General features: G+C 41.8%; 1 protein-coding gene across 5 annotated transcripts in view; it reads left to right on the top strand.

The window, feature by feature from the left end:
- Positions 1 to 17,493, top strand: part of ALDH3A2 (aldehyde dehydrogenase 3 family member A2) — a 125,119-nt gene that overhangs the window by 22,971 nt on the left and 84,655 nt on the right. For all 5 annotated transcript variants that reach the window (XM_025428212.2, XM_049110244.1, XM_035716876.2 and 2 more), the window contains exons 9-10: positions 5,383 to 5,496; positions 6,825 to 6,892. In XM_025428212.2, coding sequence (XP_025283997.2) covers positions 5,383 to 5,496; positions 6,825 to 6,892 — 182 coding nt within the window. The remainder of the gene's footprint in view (positions 1 to 5,382; positions 5,497 to 6,824; positions 6,893 to 17,493) is intronic.

Genomic DNA, 17,493 nt, shown 5'->3' with positions numbered 1-17,493 from the left:
ATTTGTCCTGTTGGCCAGTACCTAGCCACACAGTCCTGTTAAGCTGAAAGAAATGTACATGTGGCCCCCAAACTTTTTGTAAGTTTATTTCTGTGAAAGTAAGGACATGGATTTAGGTAGGTAGGTCGTGGTCTCTGCCACAGCTGGGAGCCATGAAAGTGCTCAGGGTATGTAAACAGCTGTGGCTCTTCTCCTGCAATCACCCTGGATACTCTTACCTTGCTAGATTCCATGCGTGCTCCTACCTGACAAAGATGTTCCCCAGGAAAGTTATTTATCATTCTACTAATGGGTGTAATTACTTCTTAGATAAATAAACTGAAATTGTGTCACATGTGGGAAAATTATTTCAATCTACTGGGTCCCAGTATATTTGTAGAAATGCCACAGACTCGAGATCAGGGTTTGCCCACAATAAACATACTTTATGCACATTTAAAAACAAAACTAACCTGTTAAAAATGATAAAAGAAGTGCGAGCTTAGGCCCTTATACCTTAACCCTTTCTTACAATCAACCTCCCTTCATTTTTCTTTTCATTTTTAAAAGCAGGAATGAAATCTTAGAAAACATCTGCCATTCTGCCCAGCCTCCACATCTAAACGCACATGGTGTTCAGTCATTTCCTCTCGTCAGATCACAGTTCTTAATCATTTCGTATCTTTAGGTTTCAAAGTTGAACTGTTTTGCCTGTTTTGTAACAGCTTTGTTGGGATATATAATACAGGTGCCTGTATGTTAATAGTTACATTTATATTACATGCAGAACTGTATATGATACAGTTTTAGGACATTTCCATCACCCAAAATGATTCCTCATGACCCTGGTTGGTTCCTGACGTCATCATGAGCCCCAGGCAACCACTAATCTGCTCTCTCAATCTCTGTAGTGTGGCCTTTTTTCGGACCATCATAAGTATTTTATATTGTACGTCAATCATCTGGTTATGAGACAAACTAAGGGCCTCTGCAGAGGTGGCTAATTACCAACGATGAATAAATCAGGTGACAAAGGAGATCTCATATATATTATGCAAAGTGATTCTTAGCTCCTTGCTCAATTTATGTCTTTTATTTTTTAAAATATTTTATTTATTCATGAGAGACACACAGAGAGAGAGAGAGAGAGGCAGAGACACAGGCAGAGGGAGAAGCAGGCTCCATGCAGGGAGCCCAAAATGGTACTCGATCCCGGGTCTCCAGGATCACACCCTGGGCCAAAGGCAGGCACCAAACTGCTGAACCACCCAGGGATCCCCAATGTCTTTGTTTTTATCTCCTCCCCACCCCTCAATTCTAATGATGTAGGAAAAGGGCCATATCTAAATAGTTTTTTATAAACACAAATGCATATTTGGGACCCTAGAACTGTGGATCTCGTTCCTTATACCTGGTTGGTAGATCTTTAATGTTGGGGGGGGGCAGGATAAGATTTTGGTGTGGATTGATTTACCTGCTGTGAAATTAATAACTATTTAATATTATTTAAATAATCAACATTTCTCTAAATATTCACTCAATACTTACATAACTAAGACCCCAAAACTTAGAATTAACAATTTAGATTTCCCAATCATTTAAACACTTAACTGTAAATTTGTCACTTTTACACGTTTAATTAAAATCTTAGGTCTAATACATCAATTCCATAAATGCCTTTAACCACCTTAAAAGCAGTTTTAAGATTATGTACAAAATGTTTGGGGTGCCTGGGTGGCTCAGTTGGTTAAGCGTCTGCCTTCAGCTCAGGTTATGATCTCCAGGTCCTGGGATTGAGCCCCACATCAGGTTCCCTGCTCAGCAAGGAGTCTGCTTCTCCTTCTCCCTCTGGCCACCCCACCCTCAACACTCATGGTTGTGCACTCTTTCTCTGTACCAAATAAATAAATAAATAGAATCTTTAAAAAAAAAAAAAGGTTTAATTACAAAACTCTTTCAGTTTTCTCACACCATACTCATTCACACAGTCTTAATATAAAAAAATGTCAATTTGTTTTTTTAATCTCTTTTTTCTTACTTTTATTCCTCCTCAAGGGATTATCTTAGCCTGCTTGTCTAGTGGGCAAGGTTACCTTCTCTGACTGTGTTTAAGGATAGTGGTGGCAGGCAGTGGTTCAGGGTGCCGACTTGGATGTGCCTTTCCAGATGGTGTCCTGCATCTGTTACCTAGTGTGAGAGGCCCTCCCCTCTCTGCGGGTAGACTTTTTCCATTACAGTAGGATTTCCAAAGTACTGTTTGTGACCACGGAGATGAGTTTTTTTCCTACCCCCAAAATACTTGTCCTAAGCGTTTTTTTCCTCTTCATAACATTTACTTAGCTTAAAAGACTAGATTTTTTTATGTTTATTCCTGGGCCATACCTCTACCCATTTTGTTAATTCTAGGACTCATATTTTTTTGCATTTTAATACTCTAAAGTTGGAACTTCTGTTTGATTTGATGTGCTAAAATACCATGTTATAGTTTAATTGGCAGATTCGTTATGGCACATATCTTAAATGTGTTGAAAACCACACTTAAGGGGACCCCTGGGTTGCTCAGCAGTTTAGCACCTGTCTTCGGCCCAGGGTGTGATCCTGGAGTCCCGGGATCGAATCCCGCATCAGGCTCCCTGCAACCAGCCTGCTTCTCCCTCTGACTGTGTCTCTGCCTCTCTCTCGCTCTGTGTCTCTCATGAATAAATAAATACAATCTTAAAAAAAAAAAGAAAACCACACTTAATTTCATGAAGCTTTGTCTGATTTATGCCTGCTATCTCAGATTGTGGTTTTGACTGGCCTGTTTATGATTTTATCTGTGAGCTTATTCCCCAAGGAGGTTGTTTCCCCTGTGAGTCCCATATATGCCCTGTCCATTTTGTGAAGGTTCTGTGTCTGCTCAGATCAAATAAAGTACACCTGCTCCAGTCCCCGTGTCTCATCTTAGGTTTCCTGAGCATGACTGCACCTCAGGTTCAAGCCCTCTTTTACACATGGTGACCCTTTCTGCTCATGGCTTGTTCGTACCCATGGCTGCAGGTTGGCAGGCAGGTTTTCTGGTCTTTTGATGGGGGACAGAGGAGGGGACAGTGCTTTCATGGTTCCTAATGCTCCCTGCTCACTGGGGCTTATGCCTTGATCCCTTTTCACTTCTTACCAGCCCCAGCTATCATGTAATTGATGTGAAACATTCTGCATTGGTTCTTGATGGCTTCACTTCCAAATTTGGGAATATGGGGTGGGGTCTCAGACCCTCTCTCTTCCCTTGTGGCCAGTAAGGTAAGGTTCTTTGTTCTTATGTTACAGAAATTCCTGTGTTTTTCAGTGCCTTCCTCCCCTGCCCCTTCTATCCCTTTTGTGTCCTAGACCTCAGATCCAAAGCATTGAATTTCTCGTGCTCAAATTCATGGCACGCTGGTATCATTTCTTGCAGGCAGCCCCTCTCTCCTGTTTTAGACTATTTCTCTCTCCGTTTTACAATTCCCACTCTCCTCCCTTGAGGCACCCTCTCTGTGTTTAGTGTATGTCTTTTGCTTTGCATCTTCAAGAAATGCAAAGTGGTTTTATTTTTTGGCTGTGTGGATGTTTATATTTACCTAATAGTATGATAGTTTAAATTTCTTTTTTTTTCACTTGGCCTGGAGATTGGCAGACCACCCTACAAAGCAAATCCAGCCATAGCTTGTTTTTGTAACTAGAATTTGATTGGAACACAGCCACACCTAATCATTTGCACATGCCCGTGGCTGTTCTTGTGCTGCTACAGCAGAGTTGAGCAGTGGCGACAGAGACCATTTGGCCCATGACGTTGAAAATATTTACTATTTGGCCCTTTATGAAAAATGTTACTGACCTCGCTGACTTAGCACAATATTTTATTGTTTTGATTTAAATTGTAGTGAAGTATATATAACATAAAGTTTGCTGTCTTAAACATTTTTAAGTGTATAGTTAAGTAGTGTGAAGCACATTCACATTGTAGGGCAACCATCACCACCACTCATCTCCAGAACTTTTTCATCTCGCAAAACTGGAACTCTGTTCCCATGAAGGAGTAACTCCTGCTGCCCCTCTTTCTGTCCTCTGTTGACCACTGTTTCATCATTCCACCTTCAGTCTCCGAGTTTGAGTCCCTTTGATACCTCATGTAAGTGGAATCTTACAGTATTCCTCTTTTTGTGTCTTAGCATAGTGTCCTCAGGGTTCATCCATGTTGTAGCATGTGTCAGACTCTCTTTCCCTTTTAAGGCTCAGTAATACCCCATTGTGTGTGTGTGTATGTTTGTATGTTTGTATTTCACATTCTGCTTATTCACTCATCTGTCGATGAACATTTGGGTTGCTTCCACCATTTGGCTCTTGTGAATAATGCTGCTATGAACATAGGTGTGCAGATAGCTCCTAGAGGTCATGCTTTCAATTCTTTTTATGTATCTTCAGAGGTGATACTTTGGATAATATGATACTTTTATTTTTAATTTTTTTGAGGAACCACATCACTTTACTTTCCATAGTGGTTGCACTGTTTTAGATTCCCACCAATAGTACACAATGGTTACAACGTTATCTACATCCTTACCAAGACATACCATTTTCTGTTTCTTTTTTAAAGAAGGCATTTTAATGATGACATCTCACACATCCTTGTGAGGTATCATCTTATTGTGATTTTGATTTGCATTTTCCTAATGATTAGGGATGTTGAGCATTCTTTCTTGTGCTTATGGCTATTTGTATATCTTATTTAATTTTTTTAAAGATTTATTTATTTATTCATGAGAGAGACTGAGAGAGAGAGGCAGAGACTTAGGCAGAGGGAGAAGTAGAATCCTCCCTCATAGGGAGCCCGATGTGGGACTCAATCCTGGGACCATGCCCTGAGCCCAAGGCAGATGCTCAACCACTGAGCCACCCAGGCATCGCCAGATTCTGTTCTGTTGATGGTGTTTTTTGATGCACAGAAGTTTTAAATTTTGAGAGTTGAAAAGATCTATTTTTACAATCATTGCATGTGAGCGGTATATTTTCACATGGATTTAGTTTCCTAGTGATGATCTCCTTGATGCCCCCATTAGCCTACAGCCACAACCTGCCTTAGTGAATATCCTACATGTGTTCTTATGGAGGTCTATGAAAGCGTCTCTGCCATTTATACCCAGTCATGAAATGTGTGGGTGGGAGGGCATATACATACTTCAGTTTCACGAAGTATTGCCAGCCCTGTTTCCACCATCTCAAACTGTGGTCTTGTTTGACATCTTTAAAAAGTATATTATTTTTGTGGGCAACTGTGATTACTCCCAGTCCCTGGCCATTTGGAGGAAGCAGGCATGTTATATAGAATTGTTGGTATCAGAGACTGTTGAAAAGTAAAAGCTGTTTTCTCTCTTCCCTGTTCTCTAGGTTGGACTAGGGACTGTTTCCAAGAATGGAACTCCTACATCCAGCTGGCTATTCCCAGTATGTTCATGGTGTGCATCGAGTGGTGGACCTTTGAGATTGGAACCTTCCTTGCAGGTTTGTCAGCAGTTCAGTAGAAATCAAGAACAGCCTGGCTACTCTTGTTTCCAGAGCTTTTTAAGAGATGTAGGCCTTACTTCTCCTTCCTTTCCCTTATGTCAAGTGCTCAGGGAAGTTTCCAACTAGGGAAGCTAAGGTGTAAATCCTTGCCTGACCATAAGCGTATTCCAGTTGAGTGAGGCTTTATACATTCAGAAAGGGAGGACACATCTAAAAGGTTTGCCAGGGTCATGGAGAGGGAGAACAGAAACCCAATTATGGGTCTCGTGACTTCTCAGACCTTCTATTTCCACTGACTTTTGCTAGGCATTGTGCAAGTTTTTAAGCCATTTTCAAACATAGTGGCTTGTTGGCTCTGTTTTTGATGTGATCTTTATTTCTATCAGAGCTGTATTAATTTTGGTCATAGGTATTTACCCTACTCATCTATTTTTTAAAGATTTTATTTATTTATTTATGAGAGACTGAGATCGAGAGAGAGGCAGAGACATAGGCAGAGGGAGAAGCAGGCTCCCCACGGGGAGCCCAATGCAGGACTCAATCCCAAGACCCCAGGATCACAACCTGAGCCGAAGGCAGACACTCATCCACTGAGCCACCAAGATGCCCCTCACCTTAGCCATCTTATTGCCAGTAAAGTTATAGAGGAAATAATAGAGACAGAGGATGATAAATAATTGATGTTAAAGTTCCTGGGGGACATTTGGATACTCCAGTAGTCCCACCATGTCTATACAGAGTCCCACTGCTTTCCATCCTTTTCTTCCCACATTGGGATCCTACGTCTCCCCAAGGAATGACCTGCAACTTTAGGAGCCTTGTTGTTTTCTACTTTAAACCTGATGTTTTGTTCCTTGGTAGAACAGGAGCTTGCAGATTGAACTCGTTTCAGGTCTTAGCTGCTCTAGTTCTTGGAAGCTTCCTAGGAGTGGACCTCTGGGGCTCTCCTCAGCACAGATAGTGAATTCTGCCTTTGGTTTTGCTTCCTTCTGGGAGCAGTCCTGGCTTCTTTTAAAATTCTTTTTTTAAAAGATTTATTTATTTGAGAGAGTGAGAAAGATTGTGCGTGTATGCATGAGTTGGGGAGAAGGGGAGAGAATTTTCAGAGACTCTCTGCCGAGTGCGGAGCCTGTGAGGCCCAATGTCATGACCCATGAGATCATAATCTGAGCTGAAACCAAGAGGTAGACACTTACCTGACTGAGCCACTCAGGTACCACCCAAGCTTCTTTTAAATTAAGATATGTTTTAGTTTCATAAGGAAAATGTTTGCTTTAATCCACCTCCTAAGATGTGTTTTGTGTGTGTCTGTGCCAACATTTCAGGACTGATTAGTGTGACAGAGCTTGGGGCCCAGGCCATCATTTACGAACTGGCCTCTGCAGCCTACATGGTAAGAACCTTGGGGTAAGACCCAGCACCTTCTCTGTATAAACTCTGCTGGGCCATCATTGCATTCATTCAACCCACTGTGCTGTGTGCTGGGGAGAGAGGAAAAACCAGACAGCAGGAGGGTGAGCCAAGCATACTGGAGGGAGCGTAGATTTGGGGGCCAGATCCTGGGTTTGAGTTCTGCCATGCTGCTCCTCCCATTGTGCAGCCGTGGGCTCATTACTTAACCTTTCTGAGCTTCAGTTGTCCCATATACAAAATGGAAAAAAATAATACGTATGTAGCAAGTGAAGACTAAATACAATAATGTATCACAGCACTTAGCACAACGCCTGGCATGTTTATTCACATATGAAGTTGGTGCTAGGACATGATGGAGAGTGAGACGGAGATAGTCTCTGCCCTCTCGTGGCCTGTGGGCTGGTGGGGAGACAGAGACAAACGGATACATGAGAGGATTACAAATATATATGACATGTACCACAGGAGAAGCAAAAAAAAGTCCTAGATGCATAAAAATAGAGATGGATACCTTTTTAGGGAGGGCAGTCAGAAACAGTCCTTCTGAGCCACTAGGTAAGCTGAGCTTGGAAAGGTGAGGGAGAGCCAGCCGCGGAAGCCCAAGGCTGAGAGCTGATGCCCAGTGTGGGCGAAGGCTATGTGATGGGAAGGAACACATGACGCGTTCAGGGACCCGAAATGGGAACCTGGTTGAAGGGGTTAGTGAGGAAAGAAGGGGGTGACATGTAGAAGCTGGCTTAGGGGAGAACAGACATTTGAGGGGTTCTGGAAGGAGGCTACTGGAATCATTAGGTGAACACATAGGAGGCTGCTGGTGGGCGGGTAGAAAAGTGGGTTAGTTGTGTTCTAGGGCAGAGTTGATAGAATGTGACCAGGGTTTGGATGTGGAAGGCAAGGCGATGAATAGGAAGAATCACAAATGACCCCCAAGTTTCTGGCTTGAATAATTGTGCCTCTTACCTCTTGATTCTTTTGGAATATTCCAAACCTGTACAAGTATTCCCTTTTTTTTGTTAAAGATCAACAAAGCCCCTCTGGGCAGTGGGATATGGGCCATTTTTGTTTCCATGTATTATTTTTTTATTCTCAAAAACAAGGTTTTGTTTTTGTTTTTAAGATTTTATTTATTTATTCATGAGAGACACCGAGAGAGAGGCAGAGACATAGGCAGAGAGAGAAGCAGGCTCCATGGAGGGAGCCCAATAATGGCAGTTGATCCAGGACTCCAGGATCACGCCCTGGGCCGAAGGAGGTGCTCAACCGCTGAGCCACCCAGGCGTCCCCAAAACAAAGGTTTTTTTAGTGGGGATTGATGCTGACATTTAGGAAGAAAAAGGGAAAATGTCTAGGAGCAAACCCCATGTAGATGTAGAAGTTGAGAATAGGACAGCTCAGCCAAAAAGGAGGACAGGCCAATGTGGAATGAAGAAAATCAGGAGAACATGTTGTGGAGGAAGCCAGCTATGAAGAATGAGTCACAGAAGGAATGACAGTTGAGTGGAGGGCTTCTGGGCAGGAGGGGCGTAGCATAAGGTGAGGTTGGAAAGTGTCCCTAAGATTTCAGGTCATCGGAGACCTTAGATGGGGAGCAAGAGCCATATTCCAGCAAACACTGACTTTCGGGGTTGGCAAAGGAGCAGAGGCTACTGAGGTAGACCATTCTGTCTGGAGGTTTGGTAGTTGATGGTGGGAAATAATCCCATCAAGGGAGGGTTTTGGTGTGGCTTCTCTATTTAAATGTGGATGCTAGAGCTTGTGCATAGGTATGTGATCAACAGTACCGGTCTTCTGCCTCTATCATCTTCAGATCTTCATGTTTTTCTACCTGTTCTGTCCTAGCCTTCCTTTTGTTTTTATTTTAAATTGTGCTAAAAACCACATAACAAAATTTACCATCTTTTAATTTATTTATTAGAGAGAGAACACATATGAGAGAGCACAAGCAGGAAGGACGGGGCAGAGGGAGAAGGAGAAGCAACTCTCTACTGTTCAGGGAGCCTGACGGGCTTGATCCTAAGACCCTGAGGTCATAACCTGAGCCGAACTGAGCCACCCAGGTCCCCCAAAATTTACCATCTTAACCAGGTTTAACTGTGCAGTTCAGTCGTGTTAACATTGTTGTGCAGCCAAACTCCAGAACCTTTTCATCCCATAAGACTGAAACTCTACCCATTCAGCAATTACCCGCTCCCCCTGCCCTCAGCCTCTGGCAGCAACTATTCCACTTCCTGTTTTTTGTCATGCACTTTCCTTTGTTAGAGGCAGTAAGGCAATAATTCTTCATTATTCCTATGGAAGAAAAAAAACAAGTCCCTGCAGGAGTGAGCTTACAGTCAAAATTACAGAATACAAAGAAATAACCACCATGAGCAAGAGTTTGAACAGACACAACAAACAGAAAAATTAGAGTTCAGAACTTAAGATGATGGAGTAATAATCATAATCGGGGAATAGGAAAGTATTATGCTTAAAGTCAATAAACATAAAAGAAGGAGCTGAAACCAAAAAGCACAATATTTGGAAAAGAACCAGATAGGAATTTTTAAATCACAGATTATAGCTATACAGATATAATACTTAATGGGATAAACAGATATGTTAAATCAGGAGAAGCAAATCATAAACTTGAAGATTGATCAGTGGAAATTCCAGAAGAAAACAAAGACATGGGGAGGGGCAAGATGGGGGAAGAGTAGGGTCCCCAAATCACCTGTCCCCACCAAATTACCTAGAAAACCTTCAAATTATCCTGAAAATCTACTAATTCGGCCTGAGAATTAAAGAGAGAACAGCTGGAATGCAACAGTGAGAAGAGTTCGCGCTTCTATCAAGGTAGGAAGACGGGGAAAAAGGAATAAAGAAACAAAGGCCTCCAAGGGGGAGGGGCCCCGCGAGGAGCCGGGCTGAGGCCGGGGCGAGTGTCCCCAGGACAGGAGAGCCCCGACCCGGAGGAGCAGGAGCTGCACCGACCTTCCCGGGCGGAGAGGGGCTCCCAGGGAGTTGGAGCAGGACCCAGGAGGGCGGGGATGCCCTCGGGCTCCCTGGGACACTAACAGAGGAACTGCGCTCCCTAAGGACTGCAGCGCACACGGCGGGAGCCGGGACCCGGAGCAGCTCGGAGGGGCTCGGGGGCTGCTCCGCGGAGGGGGCTGCGGGGCAGGAGCGCGAATCCAACACTGCAGGCTCCGGAGCACAGAGCGCCGGGACACAGCCCAGGATCCCGCCTCCCCCGGGACAGGCAGAGGCCGGGAGGGCCCAGGACAGCAAGGACGCTCCTGCCCCGAGCTGAGCAGATCAGCGGCCCCGCCCGGAGCCTCCAGGCCCTGCAGACAGAGAGCTCTGGAGTTCCTGCGGGGGCTGAATCCAGGTTTCCAGAGCTGGCCCCGCCACTGGGGCTGTTCCTCCTGGGGCCTCACGGGGTAAACAACCCCCACTGAGCCCTGCACCAGGCAGGGGCACAGCAGCTCCCCCAACTGCTAACACCTGAAAATCAGCACAACAGGCCCCTTCCCCAGAAGACCAGCTAGACAGACAAGTTCCAGGGGAAGTCAAGGGACTTAAAGACACAGAATCAGAAGATACTCCCCCGTGGTTCTTTTTTTTTTTTTCTTTCTTTTTTTTTGTTTTTTTTTTTTTGGTTTGTTTTGCTTTTTGATTTGTTTCCTTCCCCCACCCTTTTTTTCCTTTCTTTTTCTTTCTATTTTTCTTCTTTTTTTTCTTTTTTCTTCCTTTTTTTTTCCTCTTTCTCTTTTCTTTCCTTCTTTCTCTCCTCTCTTTTTCTCCTTTTCCCAATACAACTTGCTTTTGGCCACTCTGCACTGAGCAAAATGACTAGAAGGAAAACCTCACCTCAAAAGAAAGAATCAGAAACAGTCCTCTCTCCCACAGAGTTACAAAATCTGGATTACAATTCAATGTCAGAAAGCCAACTCAGAAGCACTATTATACAGCTACTGGTGGCTCTAGAAAAAAGCATAAAGGACTCAAGAGACTTCATGACTGCAGAATTTAGAGCTAATCAGGCAGAAATTAAAAATCAATTGAATGAGATGCAATCCAAACTAGAAGTCCTAACGACGAGGGTTAACGAGGTGGAAGAACGAGTGAGTGACATAGAAGACAAGTTGATGGCAAAGAGGGAAACTGAGGAAAAAAGAGACAAACAATTAAAAGACCATGAAGATAGATTAAGGGGAATAAACGACAGCCTGAGGAAGAAAAACCTACGTTTAATTGGTGTTCCCGAGGGCGCCGAAGGGGACAGAGGTCCAGAATATGTATTTGAACAAATTCTAGCTGAAAACTTTCCTAGTCTGGGAAGGGAAACAGGCATTCAGATCCAGGAAATAGAGAGATTCCCCCCCTAAAATCAATAAAAACCGTTCAACACCTCGACATTTAATAGTGAAGCTTGCAAATTCCAAAGATAAAGAGAAGATCCTTAAAGCAGCAAGAGACAAGAAATCCCTGACTTTTATGGGGAGGAGTATTAGGGTAACAGCAGACCTCTCCACAGAGACCTGGCAGGCCAGAAAGGGCTGGCAGGATATATTCAGGGTCCTAAATGAGAAGAACATGCAACCAAGAATACTTTATCCAGCAAGGCTCTCATTCAAAATGGAAGGAGAGATAAAGAGCTTCCAAGACAGGCAGGAACTGAAAGAATATGTGACCTCCAAACCAGCTCCGCAAGAAATTTTAAGGGGGACTCTTAAAATTCCCCTTTAAGAAGAAGTTCAGTGCAACAATCCACAAAAACAAGGACTGAATAGATATCATGACACTAAACTCATATCTCAATAGTAACTCTGAACGTGAACGGGCTTAATGACCCCATCAAAAGGCGCAGGGTTTCAGACTGGATAAAAAGCAGGACCCATCTATTTGCTGTCTACAAGAGACTCATTGTAGATAGAAGGACACCTACAGCCTGAAAATAAAAGGTTGGAGAACCATTTACCATTCGAATGGTCCTCAAAAGAAAGCAGGGGTAGCCATCCTTATATCAGATAAACTAAAATTTACCCCGAAGACTGTAGTGAGAGATGAAGAGGGACACTATATCATACTTAAAGGATCTATCCAACAAGAGGACTTAACAATCCTCAATATATATGCCCCGAATGTGGGAGCTGCCAAATATATAAATCAATTAATAACCAAAGTGAAGAAATACTTAGATAATAATACACTTATACTTGGTGACTTCAATCTAGCTTTTTCTATACTTGATAGGTCTTCTAAACACAACATCTCCAAAGAAATGAGAGCTTTAAATGATACATTGGACCAGATGGATTTCACAGATATCTACAGAACTTTACATCCAAACTCTACTGAATACACATTCTTCTCAAGTGCACATGGAACTTTCTCCAGAATAGACCACATACTGGGTCACAAATCGGGTCTGAACCGATACCAAAAGATTGGGATTGTCCCCTGCATATTCTCAGACCATAATGCCTTGAAATTAGAACTAAATCACAAGAAGAAGTTTGGAAGGACCTCAAACACGTGGAGGTTAAGGACCATCCTGCTAAAAGATGAAAGGGTCAACCAGGAAATTAAGGAAGAATTAAAAAGATTCATGGAAACTAATGAGAATGAAGAGACAACCGTTCAAAATCTTTGGGATGCAGCAAAAGCAGTCTTAAGGGGGAAATACATTGCAATACAAGCATCCATTCAAAAACTGGAAAGAACTCAAATACAAAAGCTAACCTTACACATAAAGGAGCTAGAGAAAAAACAGCAAATAGATCCTACACCCAGGAGAAGAAGAGAGTTAATAAAGATTCGAGCAGAACTCAACGAAATCGAGACCAGAAGAACTGTGGAACAGATCAACAGAACCAGGAGTTGGTTCTTTGAAAGAATTAATAAGATAGATAAACCATTAGCCAGCCTTATTAAAAAGAAGAGAGAGAAGACTCAAATTAATAAAATTATGAATGAGAAAGGAGAGATCACTACCAATACCAAGGAAATACAAACGATTTTAAAAACATATTATGAACAGCTATACACCAATAAATTAGGCAATCTAGAAGAAATGGACGCATTCCTGGAAAGCCACAAACTACCAAAACTGGAACAGGAAGAAATAGAAAACCTGAACAGGCCAATAACCAGGGAGGAAATTGAAGCAGTCATCAAAAACCTCCCAAGACACAAGAGTCCAGGGCCAGATGGCTTCCCAGGGGAATTCTATCAAACGTTTAAAGAAGAAACCATACCTATTCTCCTAAAGCTGTTTGGAAAGATAGAAAGAGATGGAGTACTTCCAAATTCGTTCTATGAGGCCAGCATCACCTTAATTCCAAAACCAGACAAAGACCCAACCAAAAAGGAGAATTACAGACCAATATCCCTGATGAACATGGATGCAAAAATTCTCAACAAGATACTGGCCAATAGGATCCAACAATACATTAAGAAAATTATTCACCATGACCAAGTAGGATTTATCCCTGGGACACAAAGCTGGTTCAACACCCGTAAAACAATCAATGTGATTCATCATATCAGCAAGAGAAAAACCAAGAACCATATGATCCTCTCATTAGATGCAGAGAAAGCATTTGACAAAATACAGCATCGATTCCTGATCAAAACTCTTCAGAGTGTAGGGATAGAGGGAACATTCCTCAACATCTTAAAAGCCATCTACGAAAAGCCCACAGCAAATATCATTCTCAATGGGGAAACACTGGGAGCCTTTCCCCTAAGATCAGGAACAAGACAGGATGTCCACTCTCACCACTGCTATTCAACATAGTACTGGAAGTCCTAGCCTCAGCAATCAGACAACAAAAAGACATTAAAGGCATTCAAATTGGCAAAGAAGAAGTCAAACTCTCCCTCTTCGCCAATGACATGATACTCTACATAGAAAACCCAAAAGTCTCCACCCCAAGATTGCTAGAACTCATACAGCAATTTGGTAGCGTGGCAGGATACAAAATCAATGCCCAGAAATCAGTGGCATTTCTATACACTAACAATGAGACTGAAGAAAGAGAAATTAAGGAGTCAATCCCATTTACAATTGTACCCAAAAGCATAAGATACCTAGGAATAAACCTAACCAAAGATGTAAAGGATCTATACCCTAAAAACTATAGAACACTTCTGAAAGAAATTGAGGAAGACACAAAGAGATGGAAAAATATTCCATGCTTATGGATTGGCAGAATTAATATTGTGAAAATGTCAATGTTACCCAAGGCAATATACACGTTTAATGCAATCCCTGTCAAAATACCATGGATTTTCTTCGGAGAGTTAGAACAAATTATTTTAAGATTTGTGTGGAATCAGAAAAGACCCCGAATAGCCAGGGGAATTTTAAAAAAGAAAACCATATCTGGGGGCATCACAATGCCAGATTTCAGGTTGTACTACAAAGCTGTGGTCATCAAGACAGTGTGGTACTGGCACAAAAACAGACACATAGATCAATGGAACAGAATAGAGAACCCAGAAGTGGACCCTGAACTTTATGGTCAACTAATATTCGATAAAGGAGGAAAGACTATCCATTGGCAGAAAGACAGTCTCTTCAATAAATGGTGCTGGGAAAATTGGACATCCACATGCAGAAGAATGAAACTAGACCACTCTCTTTCACCATACACAAAGATAAACTCAAAATGGATGAAAGATCTAAATGTGAGACAAGATTCCATCAAAATCTTAGAGAAGAACACAGGCAACACCCTTTTTGAACTCGGCCACAGTAACTTCTTGCAAGATACATCCACGAAGGCAAAAGAAACAAAAGCAAAAATGAACTATTGGGACTTCATCAAGATAAGAAGCTTTTGCACAGCAAAGGATACAGTCAACAAAACTAAAAGACAACCTACAGAATGGGAGAAGATATTTGCAAATGACGTATCAGATAAAGGGCTAGTTTCCAAGATCTATAAAGAACTTCTTAAACTCAACACCAAAGAAACAAACAATCCAATCATGAAATGGGCAAAAGACATGAAGAGAGATCTCACAGAGGAAGACATAGACATGGCCAACATGCACATGAGAAAATGCCCCGCATCACTTGCCATCAGGGAAATACAAATCAAAACCACAATGAGATACCACCTCACACCAGTGAGAACGAGGAAAATTAACAAGGCAGGAAACCACAAATGTTGGAGAGGATGCGGAGAAAAGGGAACCCTCTTACACTGTTGGTGGGAATGTGAACTGGTGCAGCCACTCTGGAAAACTGTGTGGAGGTTCCTCAAAGAGTTAAAAATAGACCTGCCCTACGACCCAGCAATTGCACTGCTGGGGATTTACCCCAAAGATACAGATGCAATGAAACGCCGGGACACCTGCACCCCGATGTTTCTAGCAGCAATGGCCACAATAGCCAAACTGTGGAAGGAGCCTCGGTGTCCATCAAAAGATGAGTGGATAAAGAAGATGTGGTTTATGTATACAATGGAATGTTACTCAGCTATTAGAAATGACAAATACCCACCATTTGCTTCAACGTGGATGGAACTGGAGGGTATTATGCTGAGTGAAGTAAGTCAGTCGGAGAAGGACAAACATTATATGTTCTCATTCATTTGGGGAATATAAATAATAGTGAAAGGGAATATAAGGGAAGGGGGAAGAAATGTGTGGGAAATATCAGAAAGGGAGACAGAACGTAAAGACATGCAAACTCTGGGAAACGAACTAGGGGTGGTAGAAGGGGAGGAGGGTGGGGGGCGGGAGTGAATGGGTGACGGGCACTGGGGGTTATTCTGTATGTTGGTAAATTGAACAACAATAAAAAATAAATTTAAAAAAAAGAAAAGAAAACAAAGACATGTAAATAGATGGAATTAGGTACAAAGACCAACCCATGCATATGTGATCAGATGATTTTTTTTTTGATCAGATGATTTTTAACAAAGATGATGAGACCATTCAATGGGGAAAGGACAGTCTTTTCAATAACGAGTACTGGAAAACTGGATATCTCACATACAGAAGAATGAAGTTGCACTCTTAACTCTTACTCAAAGTGGATCGAAGACCTAAGTGTAAGCCCTAAACAATAAAACTTACAGAAGATGACATAAGGCAGAAGCTTCACAGCATTGGATTTGGCAATGGTTTCTTGCATGTGACACCAAAGGCTCAGGCAACAACAACAAGAAAACCAGACAAGCTGGAATTTATGAAAATTGAAAAATTATGTGCATGCATCCAAAGACAAGATCCACAGAGTAAAAAGGCAACCCACAAAATGAGAAAATATTCACAAATCCTATGGGAAAATATTCACAAATTCTCTGTCTATATACCCCAGAATATAGTCAGAACTCCTAAAACTCAGTAGCAAAAAATCAACTGGATTAAAAAGTGAGCAAAGGACTTGAATAGGTATTTCTCCAAGGAAGATACGCATATGGACAGTAAGCACATGAAAAGATGCCCACCATCACTGATCATTAGGAAATATTTATGAAAAAACACATTGGGATATCATCTCATACCTGTTAGGATGGCTATTATTTTTTTTTAGGATGGCTATTATTAAAAAAATAAAAACAACTAATAGAAGTTGGTGAAAGTACAGAAAAATTGAGACCCTTGTACACTGCTGGTGGTGGGACCAACCACCAATGGTGCACTCACTATGAAAAGAAAATGTTGTGGTTCTTCAAAAAATTAAAAATAAAAGTATGATATGATCCAGCAATGTCATTTTGGGGTATACACGAAAATTAAAAGCAGGATCTTCAAGAACTACTGTACAACCTTGTTCATAGCTGCGTTATTCACAGGAGCCAACAATGGAAGCAACCCACATGTCCACCAACATGTGGAGTTAAAGTACAGAAGATTTTCAAATTCTTACTGTGTATTATCTGAAAGGACTGAGTGTGAATAAGACCACAGTGCAAGGAATCATTAAGTAGGTTCTCTGTGTGCCTCATGCACAAATGCTATTTCTTTTTTGCTTTACAGATAAGTGGATAAGCAAACATGATATATATATATCTCCACACAATGGAGTACTATTCAGCCATAAAAAGGAAGGAGAGTCACATGCTACAAAATGGATGAACCTTGGGACAATATACTAAGTGAAGTAAGGCAGTCACAAAAAGACAAATACAGGCAAACCTCAGAGGTATTGCAGGTTTGGTTCCAGGCCACCACCACAAAGTGAATGTCACAATAAAGTGAATGAAAAGTTTTTTTGTTTTACAGTACATATGCAAGTCATGTTTATACTATACAGTCTGTTAAGTGTATAATAACATGTCTAAAAAAATGTACATATCCTACTTAAAATAGTTCATTGCTAAAGAATACTAGCCATCATCTGAGTTTTTAGCAAGTTGGGATCTTTTTGCTGGTGGAGGGTCCTGTCTTTTTTTTTTTTTTTTTTTTTGAGGGTCCTGTCTTGATGTTGCTGGCTGCTGACTGATCAGGGTGGTGGCTGCTGCAGGTTGGGGTGGCCACGGCAATTTTTAAAAATGAGAACACTAAAGTTTGCCGCATTGATGGACTCTTCTTTCATGAATGAATTCTCTGTAGCACTGAATGCTGTTTGATAGCATTTTA

Source organism: Canis lupus, chromosome 5 (assembly GCF_003254725.2).
Source record: "Canis lupus dingo isolate Sandy chromosome 5, ASM325472v2, whole genome shotgun sequence".
NCBI lineage: Eukaryota > Metazoa > Chordata > Mammalia > Carnivora > Canidae > Canis > Canis lupus.
The sequence above is the reverse complement of the archived record's forward strand: the minus strand, read 5'-3'. Positions and strand labels throughout refer to the sequence as shown.